A 17,024-nucleotide genomic window follows, 5' to 3' on the forward strand; every position below is an offset into this window, starting at 1 on the left:
CTAGATTCTAGGGATATACATACTGTCCTTGCTCACAGGGAGCTTACATTCTAATAGGGAAGGCAGCACATTGAGGGAAGTGCTAACCAGGGAGGAGTGCATTGGATTGGGAAGGAAGGCACAGCGATGGTGAGTGGAGTCCTAGGGCAATTGTCCTATGGGGAATTGTAGGGTTGCATGATCACATTGACTCATTGCTGTATGTGTCCCATCTCCCCTCAGACTCTGTAATCTTTTTATTTCTTTCCCTTACTAAATGAAAAGGTGAAAAGAGAGTTAGCCATACATGGGGTCTGGCGACCAGGCTCTGAATTCTGGTTCCAAAACTTACTATCTGGGACACCCTAGGTAAGTAGTCCCAGCTCTCCAAGCCTCAGTTCCCTTATGGATATACCTACCCCCCACACTCAACCTCACAGAATGACATTTTGAGAAAAGGGTTTTGTAAATGTGTCAAGTACAGCAGAAGTGGCAGTTGTCATTGTAGGCCCAGCATGTCACCAAGTCTCCTGTGATGCTTGTTAGGGAAAGACACTCTGTCAGGAGAGGTGGGTCAGTTGTACAGCAAGAAAGATGGACGCTATGAACGCCACATTGGTGTCCATGAAATATCAGCTTTGGTGGCTGCTCCACAGAGGACCCAGGGAAAGGTAGGTTTTCATGCTGTGGGCCTCCTGAAATCCATCCTTTCCTTTTTTCTAATCCATCAGTCCTCCATACAGATGTCAGATGAATATTCTTGAACCACAGACCCAATCATGTGGTTCAAGAAGTTTAAATGACTCCCTATGAGGGGCAGCTAGGTGGTACAGTGAATAAAGCAATGGCCCTGGAGTCAGGAGGACCTGAGTTCAAATCCAGCCTCAGACACTTGACACTAGCCGTGCAATTTTGGGCAAGTCACTTAACCCCAATTGCTTCTCTTTCCCCCTCCAAAAAAAACCCCAAACCCCAAAGGAAATGCCACTCTATTGCCTATAGGATGAAACCCAAACTCCTTCCTTTAGCATTTAAAGCACCCCACAATCCAGCTCCAGCCTAGTTTTTCAGGATGATCACAGATTACTACCCTCCCCAAACTCTATGTTGCAGCCAGATGGACCTACTTACTGTTTCCCAGGCAGCTAATGCCGGACCTGGCGTCAGGAAGACTCTTCTTCCTGAGTTCAAGTCTGGCCTCAGGTACTTACTTGCTGTGTGACCCTGGGCAAATCACTTAACCTTGTTTGCCTCACTTTCCTCATCTCTTAAATAAGCTGGAGAAGGAAGTAGCAAACCACTCCAGTATCTGCCAAGCAAACCCCAAATGGGGTCATGAAGAGTGGGACACGACTGAAAAAATGACAATGACAACTGTTTCCCATCTGTGAAATCCCATTTCCTAGGGCCTCTAGCTCCCTTCAGAGCAGAGTGCAAGGGCTAATTCCTCTAAGAGGCCTTTCCTCATCTCCCCACTGGTTACTGCTGCCCCTGTAGTCCCTTCTTCCCCTCAAAATAATTCTGTATTTATTTTGTGAGGATCCTATATTTATGTATCTGGGAGCACATTATATCCCTCCCAGTAGAAGATATGCTCCCAGAGGACAGGGGAATTTGTGTCTCCAAGGTTTAGCCCAGTGCCTGGAACACAGGAGGCGCTTAATAACTGCTTAGTGATTGATGGACAAAGACAAGAATTGCACTGCGTGAGTTATCTCAGACTGGCTCAGAATCGAGGGAAGGAATGCTTTTATTACTGGATCCTTTGAAATCAATAGAAGTTTCTCCAGGGCAGGGTCTGCTTTTCATTTTTGTCTTAGTATCTGCACAAAATAGGTGCTTCAACCAACGCCTGGTTGGATGGCACTCAATAACGATCTTGGTGAAATCAGGGAACATGAGTGGCATTCCTCATCTTCGTGTCTAAGGTGGTGAGCTGGTGTTGAAAACTTGGTGTTAAGCCAAAGCTAGAGCAAACCTCAGACCCGAGGACCCTTACCCATCTGGGGGCCTGGGAGGCATCTGAGGGCAGGAGGGAGAAAAGAAACATTCCCACACTGAGTTCTCATTGGCTTGCTTTTAGTGAGCTAGCTGGGCCTGTTCATTCTGCACTGTTTAATTTTAAAGCCATTTGTTGTAAGGAGACTGTGCTATGTTTCTTCCCTCCCCCCCAAAGAGAACCCTTGCTCATTGCATATATTTGAGGCTCTTAATCTTTCAACAAATGGTGAATACTGAGCAGAGCCTTACCAACCTAGCCTGGTATCCAGGGACTTTTACAATTTAGCCCAGACGGCTTTCCTGCTTGAGTACCTTCCCCTGCTCTGTCCTCACTCTTTGTTACTATTAAACTTAACTTGATCACCCTCAATATATATATATATATATATATATATGCATCTATATACATATATGTATACACACACACATATACAGCAAGAGTAAGACAGATGAACGGCTTGGGTTGGTACTTAGTAGCCCCACAGGGTTAAAAGGCCTCCAGAATGCTGGGTCGCTCCTGCTTGGAAGGCTGAAGCCCGCTGAGGACTGCTTGTAACCACCCACTTGGCCACAGTACAGTTTTCACCACGGGAAGGCATAAGCACCTGATAAGATTGTAGGCCCTTTTCCACCATCAGTGTGTCCTCCGAGCATTCCAGAGCCTGCAAGTAATGAGGGGACCGCGGGACTTACAGCTAGAAGGAGCCTTGAAGAGACGAGAGGTTTTTAAACATAAAGTGGTTGTGGTACCCTGGACCATCATAGGGAAAAGGGGTGCTTATGGGGGAGGGGAAGAAAATGACCTCCATCTAGCTCAGAGGATCTTAACCTGGGAGCTGTCAATTAAAAAAACATTATTATTATTATTTTGCTAACTGTATTTCAGTATATTTGGTTCCCTTTGAAATCATACATATTTTATTTTATGTATTCAAAAACATTATTCTGGGATGGGGTCCAGAGGCTTTTCCCACCAGACTTCCAAAGGGTTCCAGGAAATAAAAAGTATAGAACCCTTGAGCTAGCCCTAGCAGAGGGTTTCGACATTATGGGCATCAATAAATCCTTATTTATTGTTGGACTGAAGGATTGTTGGTGATTATTTTAGGCAGTCAAGTGGTGAAATAGAGTGCTGGGCTCAGGAATATCAGAGTTCAAATTTAGCCTCAGATACTTAATTAGATGCATTACCTGATCATAACCTTTATTTGCCTCAGTTTCCTCAACTGTAAAAAATTAATAATAGCACCTCCCTTGAAGTGTGCTTGTGAGGATCAAATGAGATAATATTTGTGAAACATTTAGCACAGTGACTGGCACATAAAGGTATTTAATAAATAATTGGTTCCTTCCTCCCTTGAATAAAAAGCCACTTCAGCCTGAGCCTTGAATCCCAGAATTTAGAATTGAAAGGGCCTTAAGGACATAGCATGTTAGAACTTGGGGTATTGAGTTGGGCAGGACCTCAGAGATCACCAAGGCCATTTCCCCTCCCTTTACTGGGAGAAGATGAAAGGCACTTAGTAACTGTTGAATTGATTAAGTTATATTTTTGGCCTCTGACCCCTAGCACCTGTGGCTTAGCAGAAGGAGTCAGAGAGACCTTGGTAAGAGCACAGATTCAGGGCTGGATGAGAAAAAAACCCTTGCTTTGCAGATGAGGAAACCAAGGCCCAGAGAGGTAAACTCGCTGGCTTAATGTCACCTAAGGGCACTGAGTGGAAGAGGCAAGGTTTGAATCTCGGGCCTGGAGAACGTTATGATGTAGGCCTCTTTGGATTGCATCCTCCCCACCCTCAAATCTTGGGGCATTTTCACCACCCACTATATGTTATAGGGCTTTATCCTTACAAAGCACTTCCTTATCTGTTTATTAACCCTGGTTGGAGAGAGGAAGAGTAGGGAGAATCATTCCCCAACCCAGAGGAGGCTCCGAATGGGGGAGTGGGTGATCCAAGGTTACTCAAGGAGCTGGTTGCAGGGCAAAGGCCCAGAGCTCTTCTCATTATGCATGATTACCCAGGAAGCTCACCGAGGGGAGGGGGAGGAAAGGCACCAGTTTTGTCAGTATTTGCTGAGCAACTATTAGATAGAGAGACTTTTCCCCACCTTCCTGAAGACTGACTCTTGAATTTGATAAGACAAAAGTGGCCACTGGATGGCACTGATGAGCTGATTTTGAGGCAGGTGAGTGCGGAACTTTGTATTCATCCCACTTAAATTTTTATTAGATTCACTTAATGCCTGTAAAATGTTGACTAGCCCTAGCAAGGCAGCAGAGCAGGGATCATCTTTGCAGATAAGGAAACCGAGGCTCGTTGAAATCAGGTGACTCGTCCCAAGTCACCAAGCTGCTTGGGGGCACGGAGGGGGTTTGACCTCCATCTTTTGCCTCCCAGTCCAAGGCTTTTGCTCTGAATCCATGCTGAGGAAGACTCAGAGGGCCTCTCTGGCTAAGCCTTGCACACAGTAGGTACTCCATACATGTTTGTGCTCAGCCTTGGATAATGTGGGGTTGGCTGGGTGTCAGGACAGACCAAGACACACAGGGACAGACAGAACACACAGAATCAGGCTGTCAAAGATTTTGTTTTTATCTGAAGTCTACCTTACACACAAGAGGTGGAAAAGCAGCCAGGACAGGTGATGAGGCTGGTGGGTGTTAAGGGGATGGGAGAGGAATCTCCCCTGGGGTTCCTCTGCTGAGCCAGGTGTAACTGTGGGTCCCACCTTGCCCCCCAGGCAGAGCCATGGGGGAGGCCAGAGCAGATGGACCAAGGGGTGGCCTCCCCAAGCTCATGACTGGAGAGCCCTGCAGTGGTCCAGGTCACACCATCCCCCCCAGACACTTACTCTACATCTATAAACTCAAAGCCTCTCCCCCTCCTCCCCACTAGTATCCCAAGACAATGGGGAGTGTGGCTGGTCCTGACCAGGAAGCCATGGGCCTGCAGAGGGGTGAAAGGGGCAGGCAAAGGCCTCCACCAAGACCCCAGGCCAGGCCGGCCTCACTCCATCCCAGACTTGTAGTCTCTGTAGCCCTGAGGCATCTCAGCAGTGGCTGGCCCAGACTTGAGGAGAAAAACAGAAGAAACAAAGGGGTGAGAAAGAGAGGAGAGGGAAAGAGACAGAGGACTGTGAGCTTAGTTGTCATTCTTAGGATTATAGAGCAAGGACCTCAGAACACAACACAATGCTGAGAGGGACCTTAGAACACAGAACACAATAATGGGAGGGACCTCAGAACACAGAATACAGTAATGGGAGTTACCTTAGAACACAGAATACAGTAATGGGAGGAACCTTAGAACACAAAACACAGTAATGGGAGGGACCTTAGAACACAGAATATAATTCTGGGAGGGATCTTAGAACATAGATTACAGTGTTGAAGCTGAGAAAGAACTTTGAACATAGAACACAGAACTATAGAACTGGAAGGGCCCTTAGAACAGAAGATGTCAGAGCTAGGAGGGCCCTTAGAACCCAGAATGTCAGAGCAGGGAGGGCCCTTAGAACAAAGAATGTCAGGGCTGGGAAGGAGCTTAAGACACAGGATGTCAGAGCAGGGAAGGAGCTTAGGACACAGGATGGGAGGGACCTTAGGCCATGTCAGAGGCAAGAGAAAATTAGCAAATCTAGTTCCTGCCCTCCCCAATTTTATGGTTGGGGAAACTGTGGCCACCAGAGAGGAAATGGCTTGCCCAAGGTACACAGTGAGGTCGGGGCATAACAGAACCTAGGGCTCCTGACTTGCCCACTAAACCAAAAGGCACACCTCTCTCCTCTTCTCCAGGGGGTCCCACCCACTGGAACAAATAACCCTCCCCCTCAGTCCTGGGGAAAGGCCTGTCCGGGCAATCAGCACCCCACAGCCTGGATCTTCCCAGGACTAGCAGGCCTGGAGCTGTGTATGTGTGTATGTGACCAAGTCTTTACTTTAAAAAAAAGAAGTGAGCTACAAAAAAATCTTAAAAACACGTGAGCCAGTGTCAAAATAAATTAAATGGCAGTGTCCAAGGTGCTACTCCCTCCATGCCACCTGCCCGTGGGGAGCAGGAGGGAAGGTGGGGGAGGGTTGGAGTCACTTCTGTGCCTGCTGTGTCTTCTCTCCCCTCCTCCCTTCCTCCACTTAGGCTGGGGGAAGCAGAAGGCTAGAGCTGAGGCCTGCACCTGCAAAGTGCTGGTCTGGGCCACAGAGGGGAAATCACACCTATGAGCAAAACGACTGAACCATGCCAACTCCTAAGCACTCAGCATCTCAGAACCAGGGGGGATTCCAGGGGGTCTCTAGTCCCACTGCTAGTACAACACAAATCCTCTCGACTACATTTCTGTCTGGCAGTCATACAGCCTTTTCTCAAAGGCCTTGAGTGATGGAGAGCTTGCTATATCCCAGGCAGCCTTGCTGCTTAGCATGTTCTTTACACTGAGTCAAACTCCAGCTCCCAGCGACTTCCTCCCTCCCTTTTCCTCCTCAAAGTCCCCTGTTCCCATTGCTTCCTCAGTGGGTCATTTCTGACAGCTTCCAATCTGTGGGAGGCTTGGGGAGAGGTCAGGAACAGCCCGGGTTCTTAAGACAGAGTTCTTGGGGTGAGTCACTCTTCTCCCATACCAGGGGCTATGCCTTGAGGGAGGATAAAAGGTCTTGACCGTGGGGAGATAGTGCCCTTCATGGTTCTACCATGGAAGGCGCTAGCTGACCTCTGCCTGCCAGATGTTGGCATAGGGCTTCCAGCCGGCAGGGAGGGCCAATGTACAGGCCAAGGACTAAACTTTCTATGACCACAGTTCAAAGCCACCTTGATCATAGGGTCTAGAACTGGAAAGGGCCTATGAGATCACCGAATTCAACCCATATTTTTACAAGCTGAGGAAAACAGGCCCAGAGACCTCAATGAAACCCCTGCCCCTGCTGAGGAAGCAAGCCATTCAAATGTCACAGAGCCTCAGAAGACATTCCCCAGACAGAAATCCCCTTGAGGGCCTCTGTCTACTTGGATACCTCCACAGGACAAGGAGGCTCACTTCTTAAGTCAGCTCATTCCAATGCTGGACAGCTGTGTTAGAAAGTTACTCTTCAATTTCTTTTCTCAATTTTTCTCCCCACTCTCTAGGCTTTTTCCTCCCACCCAGCTGTAGTTCCCACAAGGGAGTCCAGCCACCTGCCTGCCCTCTTCCTTCCATTCCTCCCCTACTCTGGGGAGCTGTAGTGATACCAGGGGACTAGCCAGGTCTAGACCAAGCACCCCAGTTCTACTCTGGGCGCTAGCTCTGGTTTTAGTGGGATCTTTCCTCATGTTTTTAGTTGTTTAGATCAAGGGCTTGGGGGTGACAGAGGGGGGAGAGGGGAGAGTTGGGAGGGGGATTTTTTTTAATATAATCCCTCCCACCCCACCCCAAGTCCTAAATCTGAGAAGTGGTTCCAGGCCTGGAGGGGAAAGGGCAGTCATGTCTGTTACGTTCCTAGGGGGTAGAACGTAAGGTTGCCTTCCTGATCCACAGCCCCGTCCCCCTCCTGCAGGCTCTTGGCCCCGGCCTGGGACAGCGTCCTCTCGTTATCCAGAGACACAGGCTCCTGGGGCTGCCTCCTCTCTCCCTCAGCACTGGCCTCATCTTCTGGAGACAGCGGGTCCGCCTCGGCCGATTCCGAGTCGTCTGTGGCCAGGGTCTTTGAATCACTGCCGCTGTTCTCTTCCTCTCCTTCCTCGGCCTGGCTCCTGGGCTCTTCGGCCTCCTCCTCCAGCTCTCCTTCCTCCTCCTCCAGCGTCAGCTCAAACTGGAACTTGTCAGCCCCCTTGGCCAGGGTGGCTTCGTGGCCGCCACCACCACTGCTGTCCGGGCTCCGGGGAATCATGCTCTGGTACCATTCTCGATTGTCCTCCAGGGTGTCAAGGATCTCCTGGGCATCTGGGTGCACCAGGTCAGCCCAAGTCTCCCACAGTGGGTGTGCAATGTAGTCAATGAAACCCACCTGTGGTGAGAAGGAGTTGGCCATTGGCAGGCTGTGGCATGCTGCCCCTGGGCCCCCCACTGAACCCCTCTCTGCGAAGCCAATGGCAATCCCAGGGTCAGGGACATATTAGACACAACTCGGGCCTTTAAGAGATTACCTCAACTGCATCCCTGCACCCCTAGATACAGGACAGCATCTATACCCATCCCTTGATCTGCAGAAGTGGAAAGCTGCTCCTCCCCACGAGGCTGACCTGGGATTTCTCCACAGAGGCTGTGTGCTTGTCACACATGGGGCTGATCTCGATGCCTTTCTCCCGTTCCCGGTCTCCTTGTTGGAAGAATTCCACCATGATTCTGTCTGTCCACTGGCGGTACAGCTCCAGGGGCTTGGTGGGGTTGCTGAGGTCGGCACAGTGTACCATGTTCTGAAGGACCTGAGGTGGCAGGTGGGGGCCAAGAGAGGGCAGGGGTCCAGCCAAGGTTAAACAGCCTCCTCAGATTGGCCAGACTCCACCCCACCCCCATCCCAACCCCGGGTCACATAAGGAATGAGGAGGATGAAAGCAATAATGCTAATAAAATAGCAGTGAGAGATGGGGGGGGTCACAGGGACCTGAGTAAAAGTCCCTGCTTGTGGCACGCAGCCCTGGATATGAGCAAAGTCAAGTTACGACCTTTCAGGGACCTGGGCAATTTTTCTCTAGGACTTTTTCAGTTGCAAAGCTAGAGAAGGAAATGGCAAACCAGTTCAGTATCTTTGCCACGAAACCCCAAACGGGGTCAGGAAGAGTTGGACAGGACGGAATAATAACGTGTTTATGCTGCACAGATTTATATCTGTCTGTCTGTCTGTCTATCCATCCATCATCCATGTATCCATCCACACACAGGTTTGTTGTCTCTCCCACTGGAATGGAAGAAGACCTGCATTCTTTGTCTGTGTGTCCCCGGGGCCTAACACTATTCCTGATACACAGTGGGCACCTAATGAATGCCTGTTGACTGGGTGATTCTCTCTGAAGACCCTGGCTGCCTGGGGGCTCATCACCTCCCAGGGATGTTCGTTCCCTTGTGGCACAGCTTTCATTGTTAAAGCTTTCCTTGGCTCTCTCTGAAACATGCCTCCTTGTAAGTCCCCATTACTCCTCCTCCTGCCCTCTGGGGCCTCTCCCATGTGGCCGCCCAACCTCACAGTGGGGGTGGGGTGGGGAAAGGATGAGGCTGCTGGGACAGCTGCCCACCTGGATCCGGTCGGAGTAGTTGTCCAGCAAAAGGACGCCCAAACTCGTCACCTTCTTTGTCTCTACCATGGTCTTAAGGTCAGCCAGCAAGTTCATATGTTTGGACATGTCTGTGGCCAGCACCTGCCAAGGGAGGGCAGAACATGGAGAGATGGTGCCTTAGATGGGCCCAGGCCCTAGGTCCCTGGTGTAGGGTCAGCCCCATGTAGCTGCATGACCCTCCTCTCCTAGCGCCTGTTTTAACAAGGGACCCTTTCCAGCGCTAGTTATTTTCCAGTGTACACAGAGCTACAAGGGGCGGCTAGGTGGCGCAGTGAGTAAAGCGCCAGCCCTGGAGTCAGGAGGACCCGAGTTCGGTTCCAGCCTCAGACACTTAACACCCACACGAAAAAACTAGCTGTATAACCTTGGGCAAGTGACTTAACCCCAGTTGCCCTCCAAAAGGCAAAAAAAAAAAAAAAAAGACAGAGCTACAGAACTGGGGGAGTCCTTAGGAGAAAGAATGTGCCAAAAATCCTTAGGACAGAAAACAGTGTCAGGGCTGAGAGGGCCCTTAGAACATAGCATTGGATGCTGGAGGTAGAAAGGCCCTTAGAATATAGAATGTCAGAGCTGAAGGTTCCTTCAGAACACAAAATACCAGAGCCAGAAGGGCCCTTAGAACGCAGAATGTCAGAGCTGGGAAGGCCCCTGGAACTTAGAACACGAAACATCAGAACCAGGAGGACCCTTTTTAGAACATAGAACTCAGATGATCGGAGCTGAGAGGGCCCTGAGGACCGACCGAGAACATAGAATGTCTGAGCTGGGAGGGTCCTTAGAGATAATTGGCACAAATTCTTCTTTTTTCAGGGAGGGAGACGTTGAGATCCAGAGACGTTTTACAGGATTTTCTCCAGGTCCCAATGTGTTGGGGCAGAGCTGGGATGTGGCCCCAGTCCCCTCACCCACCCGAGCTGGGCTCTGCTGGTTGCCCTCCCCTCCCCTGGCCCTCTCACCATGTCGATGACCATCTTGCGCAGGCTCTGCCGCTGCTTGGCGCTCAGGTTCTGGAAGATGTCACAGTTGTCCTCTTGGAGCAGCTTGAAGCCCACGGCCAGGTGGTGGTTCTCCAGGACGGAGGCATCATTGTACATGAGGGCCAGCTCTGAGTCTGAGACATGTGGGGGCAGCACAGGGTGCCAGCATTACCAATCCAGCCAGGTTTGGGGGGTGGGAGCCTGGAGACTCAGATGCAGGTCCCCAAACCCACCACTACCTTGCTGTGTAACCCTGGGCAAAGTCATTCCTTTCTGTGAGCCTTGGTTTTCCTGAAATTATGTTGCACCATTCCAGGGGCTGCTGAGAGGAAATCTCTCCGTAGGTAATCTATTCCTTGTATTTTTATTCTTGTGGTGGTGGCTATCACTATTGATTTGGCTTTTTTGGAGGGTTCAGGGGACTCTCCCAAAGCACCCCAATGGTGTGGAAACCCCTTCTCCCATACAAGTTGACAATTTTCCTTTTATTGTGTTAGAGAGTTGTCGAGGACATGGAGACTTTTTGTTGGAAAGACTTTTTCAACAAAATAGTGTTTGTGATCATTTACAGTGAATGCACAATTGTAAACAAAAAATACACAAAGGTTTGAATGATTATGTGACATAATACATAGGGGTTTAAAGAAACTTGCCTAGAGTCATGGAGACGTCAGGGGTGGGATTTGAAGGCAGTTTGAAGACAACTCCCTGTCTACAAGATTGGCCTGAATTTGAATTCTGCCTCGGACACTGGCTGTGTGAGCACATCTCAACCTCTCCCAGAATGTTTCCTCATCTTTAAAATGGGGATAATAATAGCATCTAAGGGCAGCTAGGTGGTGCAGTGCTGGGCCTGGAGTTCAAATGAGGCCTCAGACACTAGCTGTGTGACCCTGGGCAAGTCACTTAACCAGTTTATTCATCTGTAAAATGAGCTGGAGAAGGACATGGCAAACCGCTCCAGTATCTTTGCCAAGAAAATCCCACATGGGGCCGTAGAGAGACAGGATTGAAAGACTAAGTGTTAACAACAACAGCACCCACCTGCCTGGACTATTCCGAGGGCCAAAGGAGACATATTTAAAGCACTCTGTGAACCTCAAAGGGCCATATAATATATGTGCCATATAATAAATACTTGTTATTATGATGGGATCACAGGAAAGTGATTTAATCTCTCTGAACCACAGTCTCTTTATCCGTAAGAAAGGCCTATCTGTGCTCCCCTCCCCCCCCACAGGACTGTTGTGAGGAAATCACTGCATAAAACTTACAGCACTATAGAAATGTCACTTTGTGTTGTTGTTACGATTACTAGAAGCAGCGTGGAAGAGGACGTAAAGTCAGTCCTAGGACCAGCAAGACCTGGGGCAGGGCCTGGAAAGCCACTTTCCAAGTAGGGTTCTAGGGTTCTAGGTACTGCAGAGAGGGTGTCTTCTGCCCACCTCACCTGGGAGCTCCCTGAGCCAGTGGAGCTCAGAAAAACAAAGAATTTAGAGATCTAGCCCAGCCCCCTCATGTTATAGATGGGGAAACTGAGGCTGAGAGCAATCTGGTCCCATTCTTCTCATAAGCTTTAAGGTCTTCACGGAGGCTGGTTCCATGTGCAGGGCTCCAGAGTGGGGCCTCCTGGACAGACAGACAAAGTCACGTCTCCCTGGGAGCTCTCCCAGGCTGGGGACAGTGCAGGAGGGGTAATGAGGACAAGGACACACAGACCCACAAATTCACAGACCTGAGAGCTGGGAGGGTCCAGCTCAATGGTGTTAAACTCAAAGAGAAACAGGAGTGGAGGACACGAATCCATATGGACTGAGCCTTGGGGCTGTGTATTGACTTAGTTTTAAAATGTAATATTATCTGTGTTTTAATTTATATTGTTCAATATTTTCTGACTACATTTTGTTTTTTGGAGGCAATTGGGGTTAAGTGACTTGCCCAGGGTCACATAGCTAGTAAATATCTGAGGCTGCATTTGAACTCAGGGTCTCCTGACTCTAGGCCAGGTTCTCTATCCACCGCACCACCATGTGCCACTTAGTGATTCGCTCCCCACTCATAATTTAATCTGGTTTGGGCCAGACTGGGAAGTGTATGTTTGTTTTCTCTGCTTTGGGTGACCTCCCTCTGGGGAGATCAGGACAGGCTTCCTGGTGGAGGCCTTGAATGACAAGTCAGAATTGAAAGGCAGGCAGTGGGTACAGCTCTGAGTAGCCCAATTTGCCTGAAGCATCTTGTCTGACTCCTGCTATTTTGCAGATGATAAAAGCCAGGCTGGCATAGAATTTAAGTGAATTCAGAGGACCTGGGTATGATACCGGTTCTTACTTAACCATGGCAACACGGGGGTCGCCAATCACCTTTGAGCTTCACTTTCTCCCTCTGTGAGATGAAGTAAGGGACCACACAATCTCTGAGGTCCCTTTCTTCTCTAAATCCTCTGATCCTATGAAGCCCAGAGAAGGGAAGGAACTCTCCCAAGGTCACGCAGCAAATTGAAGGCAGATCTAGAAGTCCAACTCAGGGTGCTTTTTAGCTACAACAAGGTGGGGCTATTTCCTCCTCTGCTCCAGGTCCCCCTCCCCTCTATGCCCAACCTCCTTTCAGGGTCTCGGGCTGCCTTGGGGCCAAGGTGCAACCCCCACTCACTGGTGTTGATCAGAAACTGGTTGGAGACCCCAGGGTGATCCACGTCATGGATGGCACTGGCGAAGATGGCGGCCAGGATTTCCAGGTCAGTGAAAACAGCCTTGAGACAGATATAGGGTTATTGGCAGGGGGTGGCAGGTGATGGATGAGAAGGGAACCTACACTCACTGTGGAATCCAGACCCACGACCAGGACAACTCCCCAGACTCAGTCAGGCCAGGGTTCCCTCTCCCCTCTCTCCTCTCTAGTTCTGTGAGCTTGGAGGGCAACGGGAGAGCCAGTGGGAGCAAGGGAGGGAAGGAGAGAAGAAGGGGAGGGGAGAAGTGTTTATTAAGCCTGTACTATTTACTGGGCACTGTGCTAAGTGCTTTACAGATATTATCTCAGTGGCCTCAGGAGCTGGCGCAGTCAGGCTGGGGCTCTCGGGGCTCCCCCTGCCCCTTGCACCCGCACCTCAAGGGCTGGTGTAGAGAGGAGCACGTGGGTGGACTGGGCCACGTCTGCCGCGTGGATGCTGTTGTGATAGGCGACATCCGCATGGTAATGGTCCTCCAGGGTCAGCAGGTAGGTGACCAGGGTGTCCGCCGGGATTTGGAAGGTTTTCAGCAAGTCCCGCTCCTGGGTGGGGACCGGGAGACAGGAAACTGAGTCAGAGGTTTTGAAGCTGGAAGGGCCTTAGAGATTAATTGGTCCAAATCTCCCATTTTACAGATGGGGAAACTGAGATCCAGAGAAGCCATATAGTCTTAGATTGAGAGCCAGGAGGGGCCAGAGAGATAATAAAAGTAACAGCTAACACTTACATAATGCAAATCAGTTTACATACATTATTGCATTTGATCCTTAGAACAACCCTGAGAGGTAGGTGCCATTATTATCCCCATTTTACAGATGACGAAACTGAGACTGAGAGAAGTCAGAGAATCTTAGGAAGGGATCCTAGAGTTCAAGGCATCTGCAGCCCTCATGTGAGGAATGAGGAAACTGAAGCCTTGATTGATGTCCTAAGGTCACACAGCTGAGAGGTGCTGGCACCTGCTTTCCCATGAGGGCAGGGAATGCATAATTTTGAATTCACAGTTTGGGATCTGTACATAGCAGCTAGTGGAGAGTAAGAGGTGCCTGCCAATGTTTTGGGTTGTCCCGAGAGGGAATGAGCTCCTGATCTGTGGAATTATTTAGGGATTCCTTCATGGGGAGGGAGTTGGGTCTAGAGATCTCTGAGTTTCTGGGAGACCCTGATGCCAAGTGCCCAGAGTGAGGGAAGGACAAAGTCACTGGGAGGTTCAGCCTTTCTCTGGCCCAGCAAGTCCAAGGGCCCTTACCTGAAAGATACTATACATGATGGCCGTCAGTGGGCGGTTTCCAGAGAGTTCAGCCACCTTGAACACATCCAGGCCCCACCTGTTTGTGTCTTTCAGCTCCTGGAACAGAGAGGGGACCAAGAGAGAGAGTTCATGAAAACAGTGAATTTAGAGATCTAGTCCAATCCCTTCATTTCACAGACAGAGAAACTGAGGCCCAAAGAGGGTGAGTGATTGATTTGCCTCAGGTCACATAAATAAATAAGGTGGAAAGCAGGGATTCAAACCCAGATTCCAAATTCAGAGCTCTGGCCACTACACTTGGCAACTCTGCCCTAGCAGAGAAGTTGCCCCACAGAGAAGGGAGAGAGGCTTTCTGCCTGACCTCCCTGGCCATCACCTAACCCCTGAAAAGTAAGTAGTAAGGCAGGCTCTCTCCAGTCCGCTCCTGGCTAGTAGCTTTGGGCTTTTCATTTGGCAGAGCCCCTTGGGACAGTGTTGGAATGGGAAGGGTTTAGGAGCACCCACGCCCCTTCTCCCCAGCCCAAAGCGCACCTTTGCCAGCAGCATCTCGTGGTCGGTCTTAACTCCAAATCTAGGAATGGCGGCTGCTGAGAAGCTGGAGCCATGTGTTAGCTTGCGAACGCCACTGATCTGAGACATCGGCCGCTCCTCCTTTTCCTTCTCCCTCTCCTTCACCGGCATGGAGGGGAGCTCTACCTCATGCTGCTTATCTGAAGGAAGACAGTGGGGGTACAGCCCAGGGTGAGTGCCTGGGTAACCCCTCTTACCACTGTAATACCCTCTTCAAGTACATTTTTGTTGAGATGGTTTGCTTTATAATTCCCTCTAGAATCCTTTCCCCCAATCATCCTCTGCAACAAATTTTTATTTTAAAAATCAGCAAAAACAATTAAGATACTTAAAAAGAAATCTGACAAAATATGCAATGTTCCACACCTTTGGATCCCTACCTCTTGCAATAGTCTCTTAATCGGTCTTCCTGCCTCCAATATCTCCCCTTTCCATTATATCCTTTATACAACTGCCTAAGTGATTTTCTGTATTGACCCTGTCACCTCCTATAAACAGCAATGGCTCCCCATTACTTCTAGGATCAAATATAACCTTTTTGGTTTCACTTTTCCCAACCTGCTTCTGACCTACCCTTCCCACCTTCATTCACATTATTTCTATTTTCTTACTCTATTTACACAGAGCTTTAAGGTTTCCAATGTGCTTTACAAATACTCTCATTTAATCCTCACAACCCTGGGAGGTAGGGTGCTATCATGACCCCCATTTTACAGGAAGGGAAACTGAGGTAGACAGAGGCTAAATGACTTGCTCAGGATCACACAGTTCATAAGTGTCTGAGGCTGGGTTTTCAACTCAGGTCTTCCTATCTCCAGATCTAGCGCTCTGTGCACTATGGCGCCCCCTAGCTTCCATCTAGTTGGTTTTGCTGCATCTAACCAGATGTTCCAGTGCCCATTTCTGCAACTTTGCATTGTCTATCTTTCCTTCCACCTTACTGAAACCTCTTTAATTTTTGTATCCCCAGCACCTAACAATGCCTGAAACATGACAGGTATTTAGTACATATTTTCTGATTCAAAACTCTGCTCCAGTGACTGCTTCTAGATGAAACCTTTCTTGGTCTTGCCTCCGCCAGTGACTGTGGTCCTTCCCCCCAGATTTTATCCCATATTGATTTTGTGTACACTTCATAATGTATGTTCCTTGATCTCACTAGAATGGAAGGCAGTCTCCCACTTCTGTCTTGTCTCCCTAGCACCTAGGCCAGTGCCTGCTTGGCACAGAGTAGACACGTGTAAATGCTTCTGTGGGTTGATGGATGGTGTTCAGTCTGAACTCAGTGCCTCAGAGCCCAAATTCAATTCCATTCTACATTTTCTAAATGACTTTAAAGTGCACAGTGCTAGGTGCTGGGGATGCAGAGACCAAAAAAATGTTAACCTCTCAAGGCCTCAGTTTCTCATCTGTAAAAAGACGGGACTGCATGGCCTTCACAGTCCCTTCCAGTTGTAGGTCTAGGGTCCTCTGGGTCCCCATCCTTGGTAGCCCTACTTACTTCCGGGAGCAGGAAAGATATAACACATACACGTGCACACACACAAAATGTTGTTTGTCCTACATGTTTGAAGAAGCTCAAAATGACATCACAAGGTCAGCATCAAGGTGGCTGATCAGACCGACACAAACTCAGAAGACTGTACCACAAGTCAGGCACAAATAGTCTGTATGAACATTTGGATGAAGATATCCCCAAATTTGCACATCTCACATTTCTGGTGAGCGACTTAAGAGATATACAAAGGTAAGTTGAGGAGCAAAAGAGCATTAAGACAGGGAATCCAGGAAGGTGTCCCAGAGGAAAAAGCACCTGAAGGATGATGATTCTGAAAGGCAGAGAAAGAGCTGTGTGAGGGGCAGCCTGTGTAGACACAGAGATAGGAGACCCCATAAGTTGCTGAATTTGGGAAACAGTCCAGGTTGGCTGGAATGTAGACTCTGTGATGGGGATTGCTAAGAATTCAGCCTGGAAACATTAGTGGGATCCAGATTAAATACCAGGCCAAAGAACTGGTATTTTGGCCTAGAGGCAAAAGGGACCCACTGAAGATTTCTGAGGAAGAGAATAACCTGGTTAGGTCCTAAGAAGATGATTTCAGCAGCTGTGCAGAGAATAGATAGACTGGAGAAGAGGCAAAGTGGGACATCAGTCAGGAGGCTCCCCTGATCAGTAAGTCCCTGGTCCAGGCTGCCATCTCAGGAAGACTCCTAGCCCTGGATCACTTCACTCCTGGCCCCTCCTGGCCATCAACAGCTGCCCTCTCTCCCACCTCTGT

The 17,024-nt window shown here is 49.2% G+C and overlaps 1 protein-coding gene across 2 annotated transcripts in view; it reads right to left on the reverse strand.

Moving 5' to 3' along the window:
- Positions 1-4,550: 4,550 nt before the first annotated feature.
- The window catches only part of PDE4C (phosphodiesterase 4C), a 34,712-nt gene continuing 22,238 nt past the window's right edge, over positions 4,551-17,024 (reverse strand). For both annotated transcript variants that reach the window (XM_069064624.1, XM_069064560.1), the window contains exons 8-15: positions 14,707-14,885; positions 14,173-14,271; positions 13,301-13,465; positions 12,848-12,947; positions 10,178-10,332; positions 9,180-9,302; positions 8,190-8,372; positions 4,551-7,954 (exon numbers count right to left, since the gene is read on the reverse strand). In XM_069064624.1, coding sequence (XP_068920725.1) covers positions 7,439-7,954; positions 8,190-8,372; positions 9,180-9,302; positions 10,178-10,332; positions 12,848-12,947; positions 13,301-13,465; positions 14,173-14,271; positions 14,707-14,885 — 1,520 coding nt within the window. In that variant the 3' untranslated portion in view covers positions 4,551-7,438. The remainder of the gene's footprint in view (positions 7,955-8,189; positions 8,373-9,179; positions 9,303-10,177; positions 10,333-12,847; positions 12,948-13,300; positions 13,466-14,172; positions 14,272-14,706; positions 14,886-17,024) is intronic.

This window comes from Petaurus breviceps, unplaced genomic scaffold, assembly GCF_028583685.1.
Source record: "Petaurus breviceps papuanus isolate PSGF00001 unplaced genomic scaffold, PetGlider_PUasm1.0 108, whole genome shotgun sequence".
NCBI lineage: Eukaryota > Metazoa > Chordata > Mammalia > Diprotodontia > Petauridae > Petaurus > Petaurus breviceps.